Source organism: Thalassophryne amazonica, chromosome 4 (genome assembly GCF_902500255.1).
Source record: "Thalassophryne amazonica chromosome 4, fThaAma1.1, whole genome shotgun sequence".
NCBI lineage: Eukaryota > Metazoa > Chordata > Actinopteri > Batrachoidiformes > Batrachoididae > Thalassophryne > Thalassophryne amazonica.
Window position 1 is genome coordinate 6,412,850 of NC_047106.1, and position 21,302 is coordinate 6,434,151.

Here is a 21,302-nt window from a genome sequence, read left to right on the forward strand (position 1 = left end):
ATTGCCGCCGCAACAGGCACCAGAGACCTTGCGACCACAGCTATGAGCAGCCGCATTGACATTGGAGGTGGAGAACATGGTCCACTCGGACTCCATGTCTCCAACCTCCCCCGGGATCTGGGAGAAGCTCTCCCGGAGGTGGGAGTTGAAGACCTCGCTGACAGAGGGTTCCGCCACTCATTCCCAGCAGACCCTCATGATACGTTTGGGCCTGCCAGGTCTGACCGGCTTCCTCTCCTCCCAGCGGATCCAACTCACCACCAGGTGGTGATCGGTCGACAGCTCTGCCCCTCTCTTCACTCGAGTGTCCGAGACACGTAGCCGAAGGTCAGATGATACGACTACAAAGTTGATCATCAACCTCCGGCTCAGGGTGTCCTGGTGCCACATGCACTTATGGACACCCTTGTACTCGAACATAGTGTTCGTGATGGACAAACTGTGACTAGCACAGAAGTCCAACAACTGAACACCACTCGGTTTCAGATCTGGGAGGCCGTGCTTCCCAATCACCCCCTCCAGGTCTCACTGTCGCCGCCCACGTGGGCATTGAAATCCCCCAGGAGAACAACGGAGTCCCCAGTCGGAGCGCTATCTAGTACCCCTCCCAGGAACTCCAAGAAGGTCGGGTACTCTGCACTGCCACTCGGCCTATAGGCCGAGACAACGGTGAGAGACCTGTCCCCGACCCGAAGGCGTAGGGACGCGACCATCTCGTTCACTGGAGTGAATTCCAACACATGGCGACTGAGCTGGGGAGCAATAAGCAATGTGACCCCAGCTCTCCACCTCTCCCCGTGAGCAATGCCAGAAAAATGAAGCGTCCAGCCTCTCTCCAGGAGTTGGGTACCAGAGCCCAAGCTATGCGTGGAGGTGAGCCCGACTATCTGTAGTCGGTATCTCTCAACCTCCCGCACAAGCTCGGGCTCCTTCCCCCCCAGCGAGGTGACATTCCACGTCCCAACAGCCAGGGGCTGTGAGCATGGACTGGGCTGCTGGGCCACCCGCCCTCGACCGCCACCCAATCCTCTCTGCACCCGACCCCATGGCCCCCTCTGCAGGTGGTGAACCCACAGGAGGGCGGGCCCACGTCGCTCTTTCGGGCTGAGCCCGGCCGGGCCCCATGGGCTAAGGCCTGACCACCAGGCGCTCGCGCGCGAGCCCCAACCCCAGGCCTGGCTCCAGGGTGGGGCCCTGGCTCCGCCATACCGGGCGACGTCTCGGTCCCTGATTTTTTTTACTGGTCATGGAGGTTCTCAGTTGCTTTGGTTTTAGTTGCTTTGTTTTTTGCATTTTGCTTATTATCCCAGTTTTTTTCTGATTTCAGTTTAGTGTTAGGAAACCTGTCCTGCCAGGCCATTTGAGATGGGATCAAAATAAAAGAGGAACGATTTTCTTTTTTTTAAACCCTTAGAACCTGTTAGAGTATTTTATCTATTTTACTATACCATGAGAATTCCACTTTTTACTCTCTTAAAATTCCACGCTGGACCTTGGCAGTGGTATTTACTCTGATTGATGTTCTTGTTCTTGATGTTAAACATTCTAGATTTAAGATTAATTGTGATCTTCTCTTTGTGTTTTTAGATGAGGGTTTGGTGTTTTTGGAAGTACAGAACCAAAACATCAGGAATATCTTCAAGCACGACTTCACTGTCTGCTTTTCCACCATGTTTGATTTCACCAACGTACTGCAGGTGCCGTCACATCAAACACACATTTCACCATTCTGTTGTTTTTAACGTTTGATAATTAGCAAAGCATTTATTCTTGATGTGTCTTGTGGAGTTACTGGGGTCCAGACAGGCCACGGTGATAGGGAATTTCAAACACGTTTGGCAGACCTTTCAAAATATTAGTCGTGCAAGAAGAGCTTAAATCCAGAAAATTAGCAGTGCATTGAAGAAACACACAGATAAAGTTTGTGTAATCAAACATTTCATTTGTGGCTTCAGGCTAAGGGCCCCTTCTCACATAGTGCGAAGTTTGGTCGAATATGGTGAAACAGCATGAAACAGTTTGAATTAGTGCACCACGAAACATCGTGCCGACAGGCAGGCATGCATGATCCCAGTGCGACAGTTCAGTTGGTTTTTATTTTTATTTATTCCACATACTAAGCAGCACGATGTGGTGCACCTCGCACTGTGTTCCTGCTCGAAAGACACCGTTGTGTGCACAAACTCTTAGGGGTTTCCAATTCGTTCAGAATGCTGCAGCCAGACTTTTGACACAAAGCAGAAAGTACAACCACATTACACCCATTTTGGCATCCCTTCACTGGCTTCCTGTCCCAGTGAGATCAGATTTTAAGGTTCTGCTACTTACCTATAAAATTTTTCATGGTCTGGCACCTCCCTGCCTAGCTGACCTAATTAAACCTTACGTACTGGCCCGGGCTTTACGTTCTCAGGGTGCAGGACTACTTTGTGTCCCTAGGGTGAATAAGAAGTCTGCAGGTCACAGAGCTTTCTCTTATCGTGCCCCTGTTCTATGGAATGATCTCCCTGCGTCAATAAAACAGTCAGATTCTGTGGAGACTTTCCAGTCCAGACTTAAGACGCACTTATTTTCCCTTTCATATGGCTAGCATACTGGTACAGTTTTGTTTTATGCTTTTTACTCTTTTAATTCATTTATTAGCAATTGGAGCGGGCCACGGCCTCAACTTTACCTAAATTCTGGGTCTTTTAGTGAAGTTTACGGCTAGTGGCCGGTGATCACCTTAGTATTTCCTGTTTTTCTTGTTGTTTAATGCTGACAAATTATACAGCATTTTTTGTCTTTCTGATGCCTGATTCTGTTTTTTCTCTCTGTTTAAGGTGCAACTCCATCCAGAGATGGGAGTTGTATTCCTGTTGGCGAGCCTCCTGTCCTGTGTGCCAATAGCATTTCTTGTATATTCGTCCGTGAATTGTTCTGTAAATTGTTCTGTAATTTATGTTTGTAGCATGGCCCAAGCAGAGGGTCTTCCCTTTGAGTCTGGTCTGCTTGAGGTTTCTTTCTCAGAGGGAGTTTTTCCTTACCACTGTTGCTCGGGGGTTGGTAAGGTTAGACCTTACCTGTGTAAAGTGCTTTGAGGCAACTCTGTTGTGATTTGGCGCTATATAAATGAAAATAAATTGAAATTGAATTGGAAATTGATACTGCAAACAAAATCTACCTCTGGGTACCAATAAAGGAACTTGGACTTGATAGTGGTGGACAGGTTGACAGAAAAGATCAGAGAGGAGTCTCTATGGACTACAATATTTGGAGAATTGAGAGCAGGTGGAGATGTGGAGGTATGCTCTGGAGAGAAAGGGAATGAAACTCAGTTGGCTGAAGATGAAGTCAATACACATGGATGAGAGGGGTCATGGTGAATTTGTGAGGTTGCAAGGAGCAGAGGTGCGGAGGGCAGATAAATTTAAATAGCTAGACTCCACTGTTTAAGAAAAGTAGAGTGTGATAGAGAGGTAAAGAAGAGAGTGCAGGAGCAGGTGTGGGTGGAGAAGACAGACAGGAGGTGGTGGTAGCAGAGCTGTTGAGGCTGTGATTTGAAATCACCATATCAGGGAGAAAGGACAGGAGGATGGTCCAGAGACAAAGTGAGAGAGATGAGACTGAGATTACTTGGACACAGAGGAGTTGTGCAGGACATATTTAAATAAGGATCCTGAGGATAGAGTCGCCAGACAGGAAGGCAAAAGAGGAGGTTTGTGGTTGTGGTATGACAGGACATGATTAAGGAAGATCGTGAGACTGACTGTGAGATGCCATGCCTGAAGCTAACGCAGAAGATGTTGTTTTGAATTCCTGTTTTTTTGTTTCTTCAACTTTGTAAAACTGTAAAAACCTTCTGTTAAAATGGTCTAAGCAGTGGCTCACCACTCTGAGTCTGGTCTGCTTGAGGTTTCTTCCTCAGTATCATCAGAGGGAGTTTTTTCTTACCACTGTTACTTGTGTTCTTGCTCTGGGGGTTGGTAAGGTTAGACCTTACTTGTGTGAAGCACCTTGTGGCAGCTTTGTTGTGATTTGGTGCTATTTAAAATGGAATAAATTGAAACTGAAAGACTCAGAGGACAGGGTGACATTGAGATGTGGTTGATTTGCTTTGACAACCCTGAGCTGGAGCAGCTGAAAGAAGTAGAAGTAGATTGCAGTATTCACCAATTTTCAGTTATTTGTTGATTAAAATGAAAAATGCCTTATTCCTGGCCAGGTTTGGTAGAAACTGTCACAAAGATGGCAGGTTCTGACCCATGCACACAATGACATAGTACGCATTTACAACAATTTAGAAGTTCCGTACCTTAAATAACCATAAAAACAGACATAATGAGGTGAGTTCAGGTGTGTTTATGACATACGTATTGTGCCATTCACACCCTGATGATTAGCTCGGCCTTTGCTGACTGAGAGTGAAAACTTGTTGAGTGTTGCCCAGCGCCGAGGTCCGACAGACTCCACAGGAGCTACATCAACATCAGTCAGGCAACGCTGATGTCTGTTGTGATCCCGGAAAAATTTCCAACATGCTTAAAATCTTCAACATTCATGCTAACACTCTGGCAAGAGTTGAGCTGTGCTACCGCTACATCACTTCCACCAGTACACCATTACAGCTGTGTTTGCCTGTTGGTGTTCGCTGGCCAACATCGAAGGCTTGACTGGATGCAACACCTCCTTGGAGCAGCAATAGCTCAGTTGGTAGAGCGAGATGTCTTATGACCAAAGGCTCGGTGGTTCAAATCCAGCTCCCAACCATTTAAAAATCGGCATATTGCCATTGTGTCCTTGGCCAAGACACTTAACCTACCTTGCCTGTGTATGAATGAGGCCGTAGGCGCAGAATGGCAGCCATGCTTCTGTCAGTTTGCCCCAGGGCAGCTGTGGCTACACCAGTAGCTCACCACCACCAATGTGTGAATGTGTGAGTGAATGAATAATGCAACTTGTAAAGCCTTTTGAGTGTCTTGAAAAGCGCTCCATAAATCCAAGTCCTTCTTCTTCTTATTATTATTATTACCTCCTCTGGATCGATTGGGCATGAATAAATGTGAAGGAATATGTAGAACCTGTCTCAACAACACATCAGTAGCAAGTAGCGCAATCAAAGAGTCACGTCAATCAAAGAGTCACGTCAATCAAAGAGTTACATGGAGTTATTATAGGCTATGTCTCTTGACGTCTCAAAAGTTGAATCCACGATCAGTTCCGACAAGCTGCGCCACTTCTCCGAGAAGTGCACTACAAATACACCTGCCCTTCTAAGGGGAAAGTTGAACTATGTCCTGTGTTAATCAGCACACAGCAATAATCACCAGTGTTAAATTAACACTGACAGTGTATATACAGTCTTACACCTGCCATATGTACATTGTCAGTGTTAATTTAACACTGGTGATTTTTGCTGTGTGGACTGTTGTCAAGCATCAAGCTCCACCAGTACAAAGGCACCCTCTGCTAGTCTATGTCGACCTGCGTTGGAGATTTGGACCCGTGGAGCGTGCCCGCACCAGCGTTTCACAGAGATTGTTGTGAATGTGATACGTCGGCCAGCATCACCCGCTACGTCATAGTGTGAAGGGGCTCTATGCAGGATACGAAACTTTGACTGTTGCATGTCAGCGCTCACTCTGTGGCCTAAATACTTGTGTTTATAGTTGGTGCAGAGTTTGGAGATGCTGCAGCTACTCGGCGTGAGCAATGTTGTTATATATAAGACAAGCTGCAGCCCTGACGTCCAGCGGATACTGGACTACTACACAAACACAGGTGGAGTATGTTGTTTCCCAACATCCATCCATCCATCCATCCATCCATCCATCCATCCATCCATCCATCCATCCATCCATCCATCCATCCATCCATCCATCCATCCATCCATCCATCCATCCATCCATCCATCCATCCATCCTCTATACCCACTTACTCCAATTAAGGGTCACGGGGGGCTGGAGCCTATCCCAGCAGTCACAGGGTGTGAGGTGGGGTCACCCTGAACAGGATGCCAGTCTGTCACAGGGCCACAGATAGACAAACAAACATAGTCACACTAGGTACACCTACAGACAATTTAAAGTTTCCAGTCCACCTAATCTGCATGTGTTTGGATGTGTGAGGAAGATGGAGCACCCAGAGATAACCCACACAAACACAGGCAGAACATGCAAACTTCACACAGAAAGGCCACAGGTGGAACTTGATCCCATGACCTTCTTACTGTGAGGCAACAGTGCTAACCACTAAGTCACCTTGCTGCCCAACATCAGAACAGATTTTTAAAATCTTATCTTTAGCAGTAATGTACTGTCTCTACACCAACGACTGCAGTCCACCCCACAAAAACAACATAGTCAAATTTGGTGATGACACCACAGTGGTTGGACTGATCTCAAAGGGACATGAGGCAACCTACAGAGGGGAGGTCCAGAAGTTAACAACCTGGTGTTCAGACAACAGCCTGGCACTGAACACCAAAAAAACAAACAAAGGAGATCATCATGGACTTCAGGAGGAACAGATCTGACCTGCCCCTCCCGCTCCCCCTGCATCAACGGTAAGTGTGTGGAGAGAGTCCACACATTCAGGTTCCTGGGAGTCCAGATCTCCAATGACCTCTTCTGGACAGATAACATCTCAGCTGTCATAAAGAAGGCCCAGCAGCATCTGTTCTTCCTGAGATACCTCAGGAAGAACTACCTGGACAAGAAGCTGCTGCTGACATTCTACTGCTCATCCATCAAGACCCTGCTGACGTATTGTGTTTCCACATGGTGTGGAAGCTGCATTGAGGTAGATAGAGCTAGGCTTCAGAGGACAGTCAAAGCAGCACAAAAGCCTGGCTCTTGGTCTGGATCCTGGGCAATTGCAAACCCGGACACTCTGATTCCTTATTCAAGTCGTCAAGTGCTGCAATCAGGCTATCCATTGATTCTGCAAGGATCACAGTATTGTCCATGAAGTCATGTCAGTAAACCTCATCAACAAAAGCACCTAAGCTGCTGGTTTCCTTAACTTAACACCCAGTACATGTAAGCATTGAACAGTATAGGAGCCAGAACACCTTCCTAATGAATGTCAGTCATCACTTGAAAAACTGAGTCTCTGCCTATGGAACCCTACGGACTAGAAGAAATAACTTGTTCCCTAAATCTGGAAATGAAAGGGCTTTTGCATTGATTGCAACCTATAGGTGTATCAAACTGCTGGGAAAGGTGCTTGTGAAGATTATTCTTAGGATTCAGTACCAGCTACTTAATGGTCAAAATCATCTGGCGTCACTCTCAAGAAATCAACCAATGACTGAATTCTAGTTCTCCAAATATCCAATACAAGCATGAAGATCAGCAGTGCTTCTTTGTAGCCCATGATGATTTTCAGAAACACCTGCAATACAGTTAATTGGGCAGCTCTTTGGAACATCCTTCGACTTCATGGGATCACCAAGACGTTGCTGGACATCATAGCCTGCCGATACGTAGACTGGGTACATCAGTGAAAAAACAGAGTTGGATGTCCAATGACAAAACTAGGTTATGTTGTTTTTAAGTATAAGTTGTTTAAGTTGTTTTTGGACCTGTTTGTGTCTGTGGTCAAGACATTTTGTCTCTGTTGCTCCAGTCCACCCAGAAATAAATCAGTTCCAGCCTCAACAGGAGAAGTAGCTGACAATGGACTGGCATCCTGTCCAGGGAGTCATAGACTCTCATCTATTTCATGCTATGGTACCTGGGGATAAGTGCAAGTCTGAGAGGCCTCAGGGCCTCTAGAGGACTTTTGAATCGTTCTTCTTCTTGCTGGGATGCCTGAGCAGTACCACTGCACCCCCACACTGCTTACCACAGTATTTAGTAGTATTACACACACACACACACACACACACACACACACACACCAATGGCTAAATAATCAAGAATACCTGCTGCATCCAGCTGTTCAAGCCCCACAGCTTCTGCTGCAAATATTCAAAATACTGCTTAAACATACTAGATTCCAGTTTTACCTTGTATTGGAAAATGAACTGCATTTATATCGCACTTTCCATCGATATCAGAAGCTCAAAGCGCTTTATAGTAATACCTCACATTCACACACACACACACACCAGTGTCAGGGTGCTGCCATGCAAGGCACTCGGGAACTTGGGAATTCTGCAACTTGGGGATTAATGGCCTTGTCCAAGTGCCCTCAGTGATTTTTCCAGCCAGGCAGTGGTTTGAAGTGAGGATCCTCTGGTCTCATGCACACGTCCAAAGACATTCCGGAAAGGGCCAAGAAAGTGCAAGTTTTCTTTACAACCACTGACTCCAGCAGGTGATTTAAATGTTTAACATCACTTTGAGCAGATGGGGTGAGTTGGTGGTTGCAAAGAAAACCTGCACCCTCTTGGCCCATTCTGGAATGTCTTTGGACACCACTGCACTAGACGAGACCATCACCTCCCCATCACCTTTTAATTCTTTCATACGGAATACCTCAATATTACATACTTGATCGAGACCACAACTCTAAAAAATGATATTGCAAAGAAATTTATTTTAAGATTTGATATAGGTTGCACAAAGGTTGCTACAGTGGATAAAGTCATGCTTTAACCATGTTTTAGCAGTGGTTTGACATACAGTGACCATAAATGTTTGTTTGAGCATCTTCTGCCTCATCAACTATGGTGTTGGCCATGTGCCCGTAGTTGACCATAGTTGACACAGAGCTGTGGACATTTAGCAGCCTGTCCTGATTGTTTGATACACCCAGTGGTGATATGACAGTTTCAACCTGTCTGAGTTTGACAACTCCAATTCTGTGCTTATTTTACAGGAACAAATATGACAAATTTAACTTTGCCATAAATGCAGAAACACTATGTTTCACCAGCCAAATTTTTCTCTCAAAACTAAACATATCAGTATTTTCACTCATGTCTGTTAAATAAAAAAAATACATATTAAATATATCAGCTGTTTAATAAAATTGTTTTTTTTTGTTTGTTTTCTGGCAGCATACAGTTCAATAAAAATGTCTTTTAGATCTACTGATTTTAGTGTGTTCTTCTCAGGTTTAGTGGAAGTGATTCCGTGGTCCATATCCCGGTATGTGAACGTTTCTCGAGGCTGGCTCCCAGAACATGGACCAGGTGATCTCCACTACTTCGGCCAGATTCCTGTCCTCAATGACTGTCTGTACAGATACATGTACCAGACCAGATACCTGGCTCTACATGACATTGATGAGCTCATAATACCCCAGACTGTCAAGAGGTACTTCCTTCAGCAGAGCATTTTTTTCTACAACTTATTAGGGCTCCAACAAATGAGGTTGATTGATCAATTTTGGGCAAATAGTTTACATGTTGTAATTGAATGCTCTGTTATTGAACTTTATAGACTCTAAAACCACATATGGTAACTGTCAGGATTTGCCCCGGCCCAGGTCATGTTTTTGTAGTGATCCCCAGTCGGCACCTGTCTCCCCTTTTTGCCCATTTGTTTTGATTGATTCCTGTTATGTTATACTCTGTTTTTGTTTCTTATTTATGTAGCCCGGACAAATAATCGATGTATTAAAAGGTCCATGGAGTAATAGTTAGTACATAGATGAGTTCATAAATATATAAATAGGTTAAAAAGAGTAAATTCATTTATTTTTTTGTTTATTAAAAATGTTCATTCTTAAAATGCAGTTACAAATTTGTTTTAAAAATGTCATCGTATATTTAGATTATTTGATTTGTGGTACCTGTGAGATGTGTTATTTTCCTACACACAGACTGTCCTTGAACGGCACGCAAGTTTTTGCAGAGGAGGGAGTAAAAAAAAGAAAAAAAAAAAAAGAAAAAGAGAGAGATCCGGTTCGGACGGCCATGGGTCGGCAGCCTTTCTTGAAGAGTTTGCTTGTCTTGTAAATGTAACAGTTATCTGTGTTGTGGTTTTGTCCCTGAGATAATCCACTTTAAGTATCTATGCTAAAGTTTGTGGTGGAGGACTTTTGAGCTCCTACTCGAAGCTCTTTGAACTGTTTTTTGCCGCTAGCTTCTGGCATAGCAATTAGCCGATGCTAATTAGCTTGCTAAAGGACTGCTAAGCTGCCTTATGCTAAATCAGCAGGACCGGGGAGCTGGTAGAGCATCGTTACCGAACTGGACAACGAGAAACTGGACCCAGAAAGTACTCTGAGCCACCTGCAGCTTTCAGAGTGTCTCTGTGAACAGTGGGAGACGAGCACAAGGAGTTTGTGACTGGGCGTGGACCACGCACCCTTCTTACTAAAGGACCTGTGACTGATAATGCCGAGCTGTGTTTTCACTTGGACCGAGAACTACACACAACAGGTTGAATCTGGTGGGATTAACACTTACACAAGGTACCTTAAGTTTATTTTGTTTGCTCTTTGAGTGAAGTGATCTCTACGTTTTTGGTCTCCACGAACACAAGCATCAATACAGGCCTGCAACGTAGTGTTAACTTATGGTTTGCTGGCCTTAGCATTAGTTAAGAAACATTTCGTTAAACTAGATTGGAATGTCAACTTTGAGTAACACACTGTGTGTTGGATTTTTGTGTTTTAGAGGGGAAGAGCCTGCTATTACTTTTTATTTTTTTTAATCAGAACACTTTTATTTTATGTCATTTATTATTTTAATAAAAGGGTGGGTTATTGTTCATACGTTATACCTTGTGTCAGGTGTGCCTCATTACGCTCAGATTTGGTGTTTGCTCCTTAATTTTAATACAGTGCAGAGATCCAAAATATTACTTAATCTTTTAAGTAAACAGAGCAGGACAAACAGAACCCAGAGCCCACTCATTTAATTCGTGAGTATTAGAAGGGCTACATAAAATGGAGGCACCGCTGGGATTTTTGGGTCTTTATAGGCACATTAAAGGGACAGTACACTAAATTTTAACGTCACTTAAAAGTAACCAGTTCTGACATTTCTCACTCTAATTGGCTGACTGGACAATGGCAGACCGAACCGAGCTTGCTGCAGAACTGAAGAGGTGGTGCCGGGGTGAAGATTTGGAAGAAGCTAAGGCCCTCATGGTTATGGTCCCCGAAGATGTGGAGATAGACAAAATAGAGGAAACCCTAGAGACTGTTAAATGTTTGGGTCGAGTCCGTGTCCAAGGCAGAATGTTCCACACCTCCCAAAACTGCATAACGGTTTTGTGTGAATGCAGAGAAGAGTGCACTGACAATGTACCTCCTGAAGTGCTTCATGTGGAAAGTGGGAAACTCTGGCCAGTAATCACACCAAGTGAAGTTCCAGTTGTAAGTGACTTTAACATCAAGTTGAAAACCCTGCTCGATGCTGAGGGCAAGACTATGGATGATATTAAAGGGCTATTTCCAGAATCCACTCCCAAGGTCAACTCCACTGAGTCTATCTTGCAAGCGGTTGGCGACTTCTTGGAAAAGACTCGCAAGCCACAGGCAGAAGGTGGTTATCGGCATTTACGCCTGTTCTCAGGGAACCTGCCGATTCCCCCCAATGAGGAACCATTCGACCACTGGCTTGAACAGGCATGGCTCATGGTGGAAGAAAGTGACTGTACAGAGAGGGAGAAAAGGCGCAGGATAATGGAAAGCTTAAAGGGGCCCGCATTGGAAATTGCAAAGTCAGTCAAAGATGCATATCCAGATGCAAACCCCACTGAGTACCTAGAAGCCCTAGAGAGTGCATTTGGCACTGCTGAATCGGGAGATGACCTCTACTTCGCCTTTTGGCTAATGCAGCAACAGCCAGCAGAAAACTGTCTGATTTCCTAAGACGGCTGGAAAGAGCTCTCAATAAAGTTGCACAGAGAGGAGGATTTTCGGCTGATTGCAAAGACAAAGCTCGTTTGGAACAGCTTTTGAGAGGAGCTGTTGTTTCAGATCTCATGCTAATTCAGTTATGCTTACGAGAAAGAAAGGAAAAACCCCCAACTTTCCTACAGCTCCTAAGCGAAATCTGTACAGAGGAAGAATATGAAGCTTCAAGGAGAAAGCTTACTACCTCTGTTCACCCAGTACAGACCAAACAATCTGCAGAGGCCAGCCATGCAGAATTACAGAATCTCAAAGCTGAGGTCAAAGAGCTCAAGACCAAGTTGGCTTCCTGCATGATAAGTTCCCAAGTTGTAAAAGAGAAAAGTCACTGTGCTCAATCTGTGTCCACAATACAGTCAAGAGAACACCGTGGTGACACTGAGCTTGCAGCATTGAGGAAACAAGTCAAAAGACTACAGCAGAAAGTGGCTCAAAGGGACTCTGTTCAAGAAACCTCAGCAAAGCCGACTACAGTCACAGCAGTGGATGCTAAGCAAAAAACGAATGCTCCCAACCGAAACAGGCAACAGTCAGAAGAGCAGTTCTGCTATCGGTGTGGGGAGAAGGGTCATTTTCTGGCAAAATGTCGCAATCCTGAGAATCAGAACAAAGTAATCAGAAAGCTCATCCAAACAGTAAAGACAATGAAAAGTAACCCAAGTACCGACACTAGTACCTCAGATATCAACTGCCAGGTCAAGCACGGTCTGCTGACTTCCCCCACTCCAACAGGAATCCCTGAAGGTCTGATTGGACCACCCAGTGTCATACCGCTAAAAGTCAATGGACAATCCTGCAATGCCCTATTCGACATTGGATCTCAGGTCACCATCATCTTTGAGTCGTGGTACAAAAAGCATATATCCTCTGTTCCTGTGCATCCAGTTACTGGTCTCGACCTCTGGGGCTTAAGTGAGTCCAGTGTCAGCTACCCCTATCGTGGCTATGTTGTGGTTGATTTTGAGTATCCAGCTGAAGTTACTGGAACCAAACATACAGTAACAGTGCTAGCCCTGATTTTCCCAAGTCCAAAAGAAGAGCAGATTCCGGTTATTGTGGGCACCAACACCAGCCATGTTCGTCGCTTGGTAAAGCAATGCTGGAAAGAGGGCTTTGACATCACTAAAGCTCTTGGTATCCAAGCTGACCATGAACTGAATGCTGCACTCGCAGGCTCTGTTTCTTTAACTTCAACCGATGATGAGGTTGGCCACGTGGTATGGAAAGGTCCAAGCCCTTTGATATTGCCTCCTGGGAAAGACCTGCAAGTTTCCTGTAAGGTTGACTTCACACAAACTGTTGACAACAAAATCTTAATGGTTGATTCTTCTCCATTAGCCCCTCTGCCTGGTGATGTGCTACTACAGCCAATGGTGGTGCCCACCAATGCCGTCCAAGTCAACAACTTCAGGATTCTAGTCCAAAACCAGTCCGCCAAAGAAACCATCATTCCCGTGGGGACAGTCATGGCCCACATGTACCACACTGAAAGCGTTCTCTCAGTGCCACTCCACAAGGCTGAAGCCCCCAAGATTGACGGCACTCTTATCAATTTTGGCGACTCTCCTGTGCCGACAGAGTGGAAGGATCGGCTTCGACAAAAGCTAGCTGAACGTTCTCAAGTCTTCTCAGTCAATGAGTGGGATGTTGGCCTTGCCACAGGGGTAGAGCACAATATCCGTCTGTCTGAAAAAGTCCTTTTCGTCAAAGATCCCGACGGCTGGCTCCTGCAGACATAGAGGATGTGAGAAAGCATCTACAAGATTTGCTGTGTGCAGGCATCGTCAAGGAATCCCGTAGCCCCTATGTCTTGCCGATTGTTATAGTTTGTAAGAAAAATGGAACTATAAGAATGTGCATAGACTACAGGTTACTAAACAGCAGGACAGTGCCTGACCAGTACACAACCCCCTGCATTGACGAAGCACTTGACTCCTTGTCTGGAAGCAAATGGTTCTCCGTACTGGACTTGCGTAGTGGTTACTACCAGATAGCAATGGCGGAGGAAGACAAGGAGAAAACGTCATTCATTTGCCCGCTTGGTTTTTTCCAATTTGAGAGAATGCCACAGGGAATAACCGGAGCGCCTGCAACGTTCCAAAGGTTAATGGAAAAGACAGTTGGAGACATGAACCTACTTCAGGTCCTGGTCTACCTGGATGACCTGATTGTCTTTGGAAAGTCACTGGAGGAACATGAGGAAAGGCTCCTCAAAGTACTGGATCGTCTTGGAGAGGCCGGACTAAAGATCTCCCTGGACAAGTGCCAATTCTGTCAGCCTCAGGTGAAGTACCTCGGACATATTGTGTCTGCCCAGGGTGTCTCTCCTGATCCACCGAAAATTGAGGCCGTAACCACTTGGCCTCAGCCCCAAGATCTAAAGACTCTGAGGTCTTTTTTGGGTTTTTGTGGGTACTACCGAAGGTTTATAGCCAACTATGCCACTATTGTGAGAACACTTACAGAGCTGACTAAAGGCTATGCTCCAACCCAAAAGAGCCGGAAAAAATGCCCAGATCCCACCAAAACTTACTTGAAAGAGTCAGAGCCCTTTGGTGAGCGGTGGGATGACTCCTGCACCCACGCTTTCCACCATATAATCTACTGCTTGACCCATGCACCCGTACTAGCCTTCGCAGATCCTGCCAAGCCATACATGCTTCATGTGGATGCTAGCTTCAAAGGACTTGACGCAGTCCTCTATCAGCAGCAAGAGGATGGCTTAAGGCCAGTTGCGTTTGCTAGTAGGAAACTGAGCCAGTCTGAAAAACGGTACCCCATACATCAGCTGGAGTTCCTGTCTCTAAAGTGGGCAGTAGTAGAGCGCTTTCATGATTATCTGTACGGAGCTCGTTTTAAGGTACGTACCGATAATAACCCTTTGACGTACGTGCTCTCGACAGCCAGGCTCAACGCAGTGGGGCATAGATGGCATGCTGCTTTGTCCACGTATGACTTTGATGTCCAATACAGAGCGGGAAAGCACAACATTGATGCAGACATTCTCTCCAGACGCTTTCCTGAGGCAGACCCAGCCACTGAATGGGAAACCATATCTGAGTCAGCGGTTAAGTCGATCTATCAGAGTCCAGGTGTCTGAAATATCAGATAGTTCCCCTCGGTGTGTCGACCAAATTGGAGCTCCCCCAGATTGTGTTCCAGATCTCTATGCTTTCCCACTGCAAATGGAGCTTCAGTCATTGGAACATGTTTCAAATGTTGATCTGGCAAAGGCTCAACAACAGGATCCAGTAATTGGACCTGCCATCCGAGCATTACAACAGAACTAGTGGACAGATACGAGTCCTGAGATATCACACATGAAACGTGAAAAAGACAAACTGACTATGCGAGATGGATTGCTCTATCGTGTCACCAAGCGACCTTGTGATGAAGAGGTAGCCCAGCTCCTCCTGCCCAAACAATACCATGGCAGTGTACTAAAATCTGTTCACGAGTCAGGACACCTTGGCATTGAAAGAACCATTGACTTAATTCGTAAAAGGTTCTTCTGGCCAAAAATGTCACAAGATGTTGAGCAACACATCAAGAACTGTGGCGAATGTGTCACACGCAAATCTCCCGCCCAGAAAGCTGCACCGCTTCACCAGATTTCCAGTAGTGGTCCTATGGACTTGGTGTGCATCGACTTCCTCTCCATGGAGGCAGATTGAAGAGGCATGGGAAATGTATTGGTAGTCACACATCATTTTACATGCTATGCCCAGGTGTTCCCAACCAAGAACCAAACTGCTCAAACGGTGGCCAAGACCCTTGTTGATAAATATTTTGACCACTATGGCCTACCAGCCCGTATCCATTTTGATCAGGGCCGTGATTTCGAAAGTCGCCTGATTAAAGACTTACTCAAGATCATGGGGATAAGGAAGTCGCGGACTACCCCTTATCTTCCACAAGGAGACCCGCAGCCTGAGAGGTTCAACCGCACCTTGCTTTCTGTGCTGGGCACTCTGAGTGAAGAAAAAAAGAGGCAGTGGAGTCAACATGTCCCTTATTTGGTCCATGCCTATGACAGCACAAAATGTGATGCTACTGGTTTTTCACCTTATTTTCTCATGTTTGGCTGAGAAGCAAGGTTGCCAGTAGACCTGTGTTTTGGGACATCCCTTGACACAACTGTGGAAAGTCATTTTCGTTATGTGTCAAAGTTGAAGGAAGATCTGCATCAAGCCTACAAGTTGGCCTCTGAGAGGGCAGACAAAGCTCATCGGAAGAACAAGAACAGTTATGACAAAAGAGTTGGTTTCCAGTCCTTAGTTGGTGACAGAGTCTTACTACAGAACTGGGGCCTAAAGGGAAAACACAAATTGCAACCAAGATAGAGTCCAGTACCTTACAAGGTTGTTGGGAAAATGCCAAACCTTCCTGTCTACCAACTGAAAAAAGAAAGTGGGAGTGGGAAAGTTAAGACAGTCCACAGAGACCATATACTGCCTATTGGACAGCACGTGAAACTGCTAAGCCCTCAAAGCAATCGACAGTTGTGCTGGAGCCTCAAGATACAGACTCTTCCTCAGAGTATGAGTACTATGAACCTCAAAGACCATATTACACAAGAGAAAGAGTTCAAGAAGTTATAAAGCATGCCCTCAGACCTCAAGAGATACTGCAAGAGACTCTAATCAGTGACCAAGAAAGTGACGATGAGGAAAGTGCAAATGACGAAGCACAACTGGAGGATGTTATGGAGCCTAATTTGGTTAGTGAGCCTGAGACAAATCAAGAAGAATCAGATCACGAAGACGTGGAAGTCCAGGTGCCTACCCCAGAGTCGGAGATGGACACCTGAACGCCGCGGTCTGTCAGGGTCCCAAAACAGAAAACACCTCGTAACCATTTGGCTACAACTCCTGACATTAAATCTAAGAGAACCGTTAAACCGGTAGTACGTTTAACTTATGATGAACCTGGAAAAGATAAAGATCAGCCAATCACAATCATCCATAGAGGGGTTGTGATTACTATTGGACAAGATTAATATGCACCGTACACATAAGGGTTATACTGCTTCTCTGGTTTAGAGTTCTTTGGTAGTCTGTTGGGGACACCAGACATTTAGAGGGGGGAGGGTGTAGCCCGGACAAATAATCGATGTATTAAAAGGTCCATGGAGCAATAGTTAGTACATAGATGAGTTCATAAATATATAAATAGGTTAAAAAGAGTAAATTCATTTATTTTTTTGTTTATTAAAAATGTTCATTCTTAAAATGCAGTTACAAATTTGTTTTAAAAATGTCATTGTATAGTTAGATTATTTGATTTGTGGTACCTGTGAGATGTGTTATTTCCTACACACAGACTGTCCTTGAACGCCACGCAAGTTTTTGCAGAGGAGGGAGTAAAAAAAAAAAAAAAAAAGAGATCCGGTTCGGACGGCCATGGGTCGGCAGACTTTCTTGAAGAGTTTGCTTGTCTTGTAAATATAACAGTTATCTGTGTTGTGGTTTTGTCCCTGAGATAATCCACTTTAAGTATCTATGCTAAAGTTTGTGGTGGAGGACTTTTGAGCTCCTACTCGAAGCTCTTTGAACTGTTTTTTGCCGCTAGCTTCTGGCATAGCAATTAGCCGATGCTAATTACCTCGCTAAAGGACTGCTAAGCTGCCTTTTGCTAAATCAGCAGGACCGGGGAGCTGGTAGAGCATCGTTACCGAACTGGACAACGAGAAACTGGACCCAGAAAGTACTCTGAGCCACCTGCAGCTTTCAGAGTGTCTCTGTGAACAGTGGGAGACAAGCATAAGCAGTTCATGACTGGGCGTGGACCACGCACCCTTCTTACTAAAGGACCTGTGACTGATAATGCCGAGCTGTGTTTTCACTTGGACCGAGAACTACACACAACAGGTTGAATCTGGTGGGATTAACACTTACACAAGGTACCTTAAGTTTATTTTGTTTGCTCTTTGAGTGAAGTGATCTCTACGTTTTTGGTCTCCACGAACACAAGCATCAATACAGGCCTGCAACGTAGTGTTAACTTATGGTTTGCTGGCCTTAGCATTAGTTAAGAAACATTTCGTTAAACTAGATTGGAATGTCAACTTTGAGTAACACACTGTGTGTTGGATTTTTGTGTTTTAGTGGGGAAGAGCCTGCTATTACTTTTTATTTTTTTTAAATCAGAGAACACGTTTGTTTTATTTTGTCATTTATTATTTTAATAAAAGGGTGGGTTATTATTCATACGTTATACCTTGTGTCAGGTGTGCCTCATTACGCTCAGATTTGGTGTTTGGTCCTTAATTTTAATACAGTGCAGAGATCCAAAATATTACTTAATATTTTAAGTAAACAGAGCAGGACAAACAGAACCCAGAGCCCACTCATTTAATTCATGAGTATTAGAAGGGCTACATTTATCCTCTGTGTCTTATCTGGTTGTGTTCTGGTAGCCATGAGTTTTACTTTCTGTTATATTTCATTTAGTAGTTTAGTTTGTTTTTCACATTTATGGCATTATGCTTTAGTCACAGGATTTGGTAATTATTGATCTTCAGTGTTTCTTATCTTATTATGTTCCATTTATTTATTGCATTTTTTTCTGTAGTCTGTGGTTTTGTCGTTCGGTTCATTCCTTTTGGTGTATTTATGTTTATTTTGGGTTATTGCTTTTACTTTTATACTTTAATCTGTATCAGTTCTGTTCTAGTTTCAGTTATTATCGTTGCTCTTTTTGTTTCCCGCTTTTTAGATTAGTCACGTTATTTCCTAGTTTCCCCCTTTTGTTTTGTTTACGTTAGTTATTGCTTGTCGAGCACGTCACGTTTTGCACCATCGGTTTTTCTTTATTACTTAGTTAACTTGCCCCAGTTCACTTTGCTTTTGCCTCACTGGACTCTCTTGACGCTCTTCTCCCTTCTTTGCTTCACCGGACCACACCTCTTTGCAGAACCTTCACCAACACCTGCGTCTTTTTCCACTAATTACGCCACCTGTAATTTAAGCTCTCACAGTCCCACACTTTCTTGCCAGTTTGTTAGTATCTCGTATCTACATTCCAGCCTTCTTGTTCTGTTTTGCTCTGCCATGCTTTGACCTCTTTTTGTGCCTGGGATTTCATCTCTGCCTCAGCCCTTGTAATTAGCCTCTACGTGTTCCTGAAACCTGCTTGTTTTTTGACTGCGTTTTTGCCTGCCCCTTGTCTGTATCTTTGCATTGCTGCTTGACTACCTGTGTACCATACCCTTGCCTGCTTCTATGATAAAGTCATCCTTTTATTCCCACATCATGTCTGTGAGTCTGCATTCAGTGTCTGACCGTTTTTGTGGCATACCGCCTCGGCGTCTGACAGTAACAACGAATGAAAGGTGCCAGAATGGATGAAAATGCACAGCAGCAAATTATATGTGAAAGAGAACAGATATGTTTTATTACAAGCAAAGTTATTAGAAGAAGAGATGATAAGAAAAACCGTGTAGCCTGCTGACTTCTTTTTCACCTTTGACAAACAAGTCATTAGATAAAAAAAAAAATGTTTCATATATTCTGTTTCCAGCTGGTCACAGTTGTTGCCAAAGTTGGAAAGGAAATACGGGGCTGACCTGTGCTTCATGTTTGAAAACACCGTGTTCCCCAACAGCGTCATACTGCCTCCTCCGGCCTCCCGAAAAACTCTGAGCTCACTGACCAACTTCTCCTCCACCTGGCAGGGTGTAACCGGGGTCAACTTTCTGGCTCACCTGTACCATGGACTAAACAAAGCAAAGCAAAAGCAAAACTTTAAGATCATCATCAGTCCCAGAGCTGTGTTCTCTGTCACTGTCCACGGGGTGCAGAGGTCAAAAAAACGATGTGTTTGGGTTGACAGAAAAACAGCAATTTTACACCACACAAGGTAGGCTGCATGTTGTCGAAATACATTATATACTTAAATAGGTTTATCCCTCTACATTTATTGGAAGAGAATTTGAGCTTCTTTGTTTTGGACATAGCTTTAGGTAACACAGAAGAAAATTAAGGCTCACGTTTTTGACCAATTCCAAACTTACAGTTGCAGTTGGCAATTTGGCATTAAATTAGGAATAAAAATGCTGGATTCAATAAGAACACGTCATTTTCCAGGAAGTCTGAATTGGAGAAAGTCTTATATGTAGTTTAAAGTGGCCATTTTTTTATGATGTTATACAGAACATCCAGAAAGTATTCACAGGGCCTCAATTTTCTACATTTTATTGTGGTACAACCTGATTCCAACATGGATTAAATTAGTTTCTAAAAAATTGTACACACAATACCCCATAATGACAATGTTAAGTTTTTTTTTTTTAAGATTTTTGCTAATTTACAAATACAAAAACAAAACTAAGAACTCACGTACCTAAGTATTCACAGCATTTGCCGCAAAGCTCAAAACTGAGCTCAGGTGCCTCCTGTTTCCACTTCTCATCCTTGAGATGTTTCTGCATCTTAATTGGAGTCCACCTGGGGTAAATTCATTTGACTGGACATGGTCTGGAAAGACACACACCTGTCTACATATAAGGTCCCACAGTTGACAGTCAGAGCACAAACCAAGCATGAAGTGTTGGGTTTGTGGACCACTCCAGCATTGCTGTTGTCTTTTGTGCATCTGCTCAAGACTTAGAGTAAAAAAATTCAAATTGGACCTTGACAACAACAAAAAAAGTACCTTGTTTGCTGATGCTACAGCACACCTGTCAGTGTCATTTTGTCTGGTCGTCTTCTTGTCAGAGCAGTCAGAGCATTCATCTTATTTCGACAAACAAAATAGTTGGTCCAATTCAGTGTGTACAGTAGTTTTTATCAGTAGTTATATCTTGCAATAATATTTTTCACTTTGCTTCAAAATATAATCCCCTTTGGGAGACAATAACAGTAGTTGTCATCTAAATGGGTAAATATATTCTGGTGCAAGTGTTTTTTTTTCAATATTATTCTGTTGTGCCTCTGCAGACCTCCACCGGAAATGGGGTTGGCATCAGTCCATCTGTACTATAACAGTCGGTTGCTCCACTACAGTTCCCGTCTCATCCCTGCTGTCAGTACTGTGCTAAGAAACACTGGATTCATCCCAGAGGACATCAACAAAAACCTGTAGACTGAAAGAAAGTTTTGCACATTATACTGTATATTAAACAGGAAGAAACTGTTTTTGGATAATTTATGCATTATTACAATTAGGAAGAATAAATGTTGGTGACAATAAACAGGTTGAGTTAAAAACCTAGTTATTAGGTTTGTGTTTGCTACATGGCCGACGCCCAAGGTGGTGTGTGAAGATCTGGGCCCGTATGCATGAAGCACCTCAAAGTCTTCTCAAAGAACTCCTAACCGCCAAAAATTTCCTGGCAAGGAATCTTAGTCTAAGAGTGAACCGTGAGGTGTCTGAGAGCAAGTCTGAGCAAGAAAGAGACTGAAACTCCTTAGTGAGGAGGTGGATTGACCCTGTTGCTTAGTATGAAGTAGTCCTGTTATAGCTGTGATTGGTTGTCACAGAAAGGGAAGGGGAAATAAAAAATA

The 21,302-nt window shown here is 44.1% G+C and overlaps 1 protein-coding gene across 1 annotated transcript in view; it reads left to right on the forward strand.

Annotated features, from left to right (window-relative positions):
- Positions 1-20,998, forward strand: part of LOC117509315 — a 41,601-nt gene extending 20,603 nt beyond the window's left edge. Inside the window, exons 4-8 of the mRNA XM_034168979.1 lie at positions 1,588-1,697; positions 5,649-5,760; positions 9,044-9,245; positions 19,318-19,656; positions 20,736-20,998. Of these exons, the coding sequence (XP_034024870.1) occupies positions 1,588-1,697; positions 5,649-5,760; positions 9,044-9,245; positions 19,318-19,656; positions 20,736-20,880 (908 nt within the window). The 3' untranslated portion in view covers positions 20,881-20,998. The remainder of the gene's footprint in view (positions 1-1,587; positions 1,698-5,648; positions 5,761-9,043; positions 9,246-19,317; positions 19,657-20,735) is intronic.
- Positions 20,999-21,302: the final 304 nt, after the last annotated feature.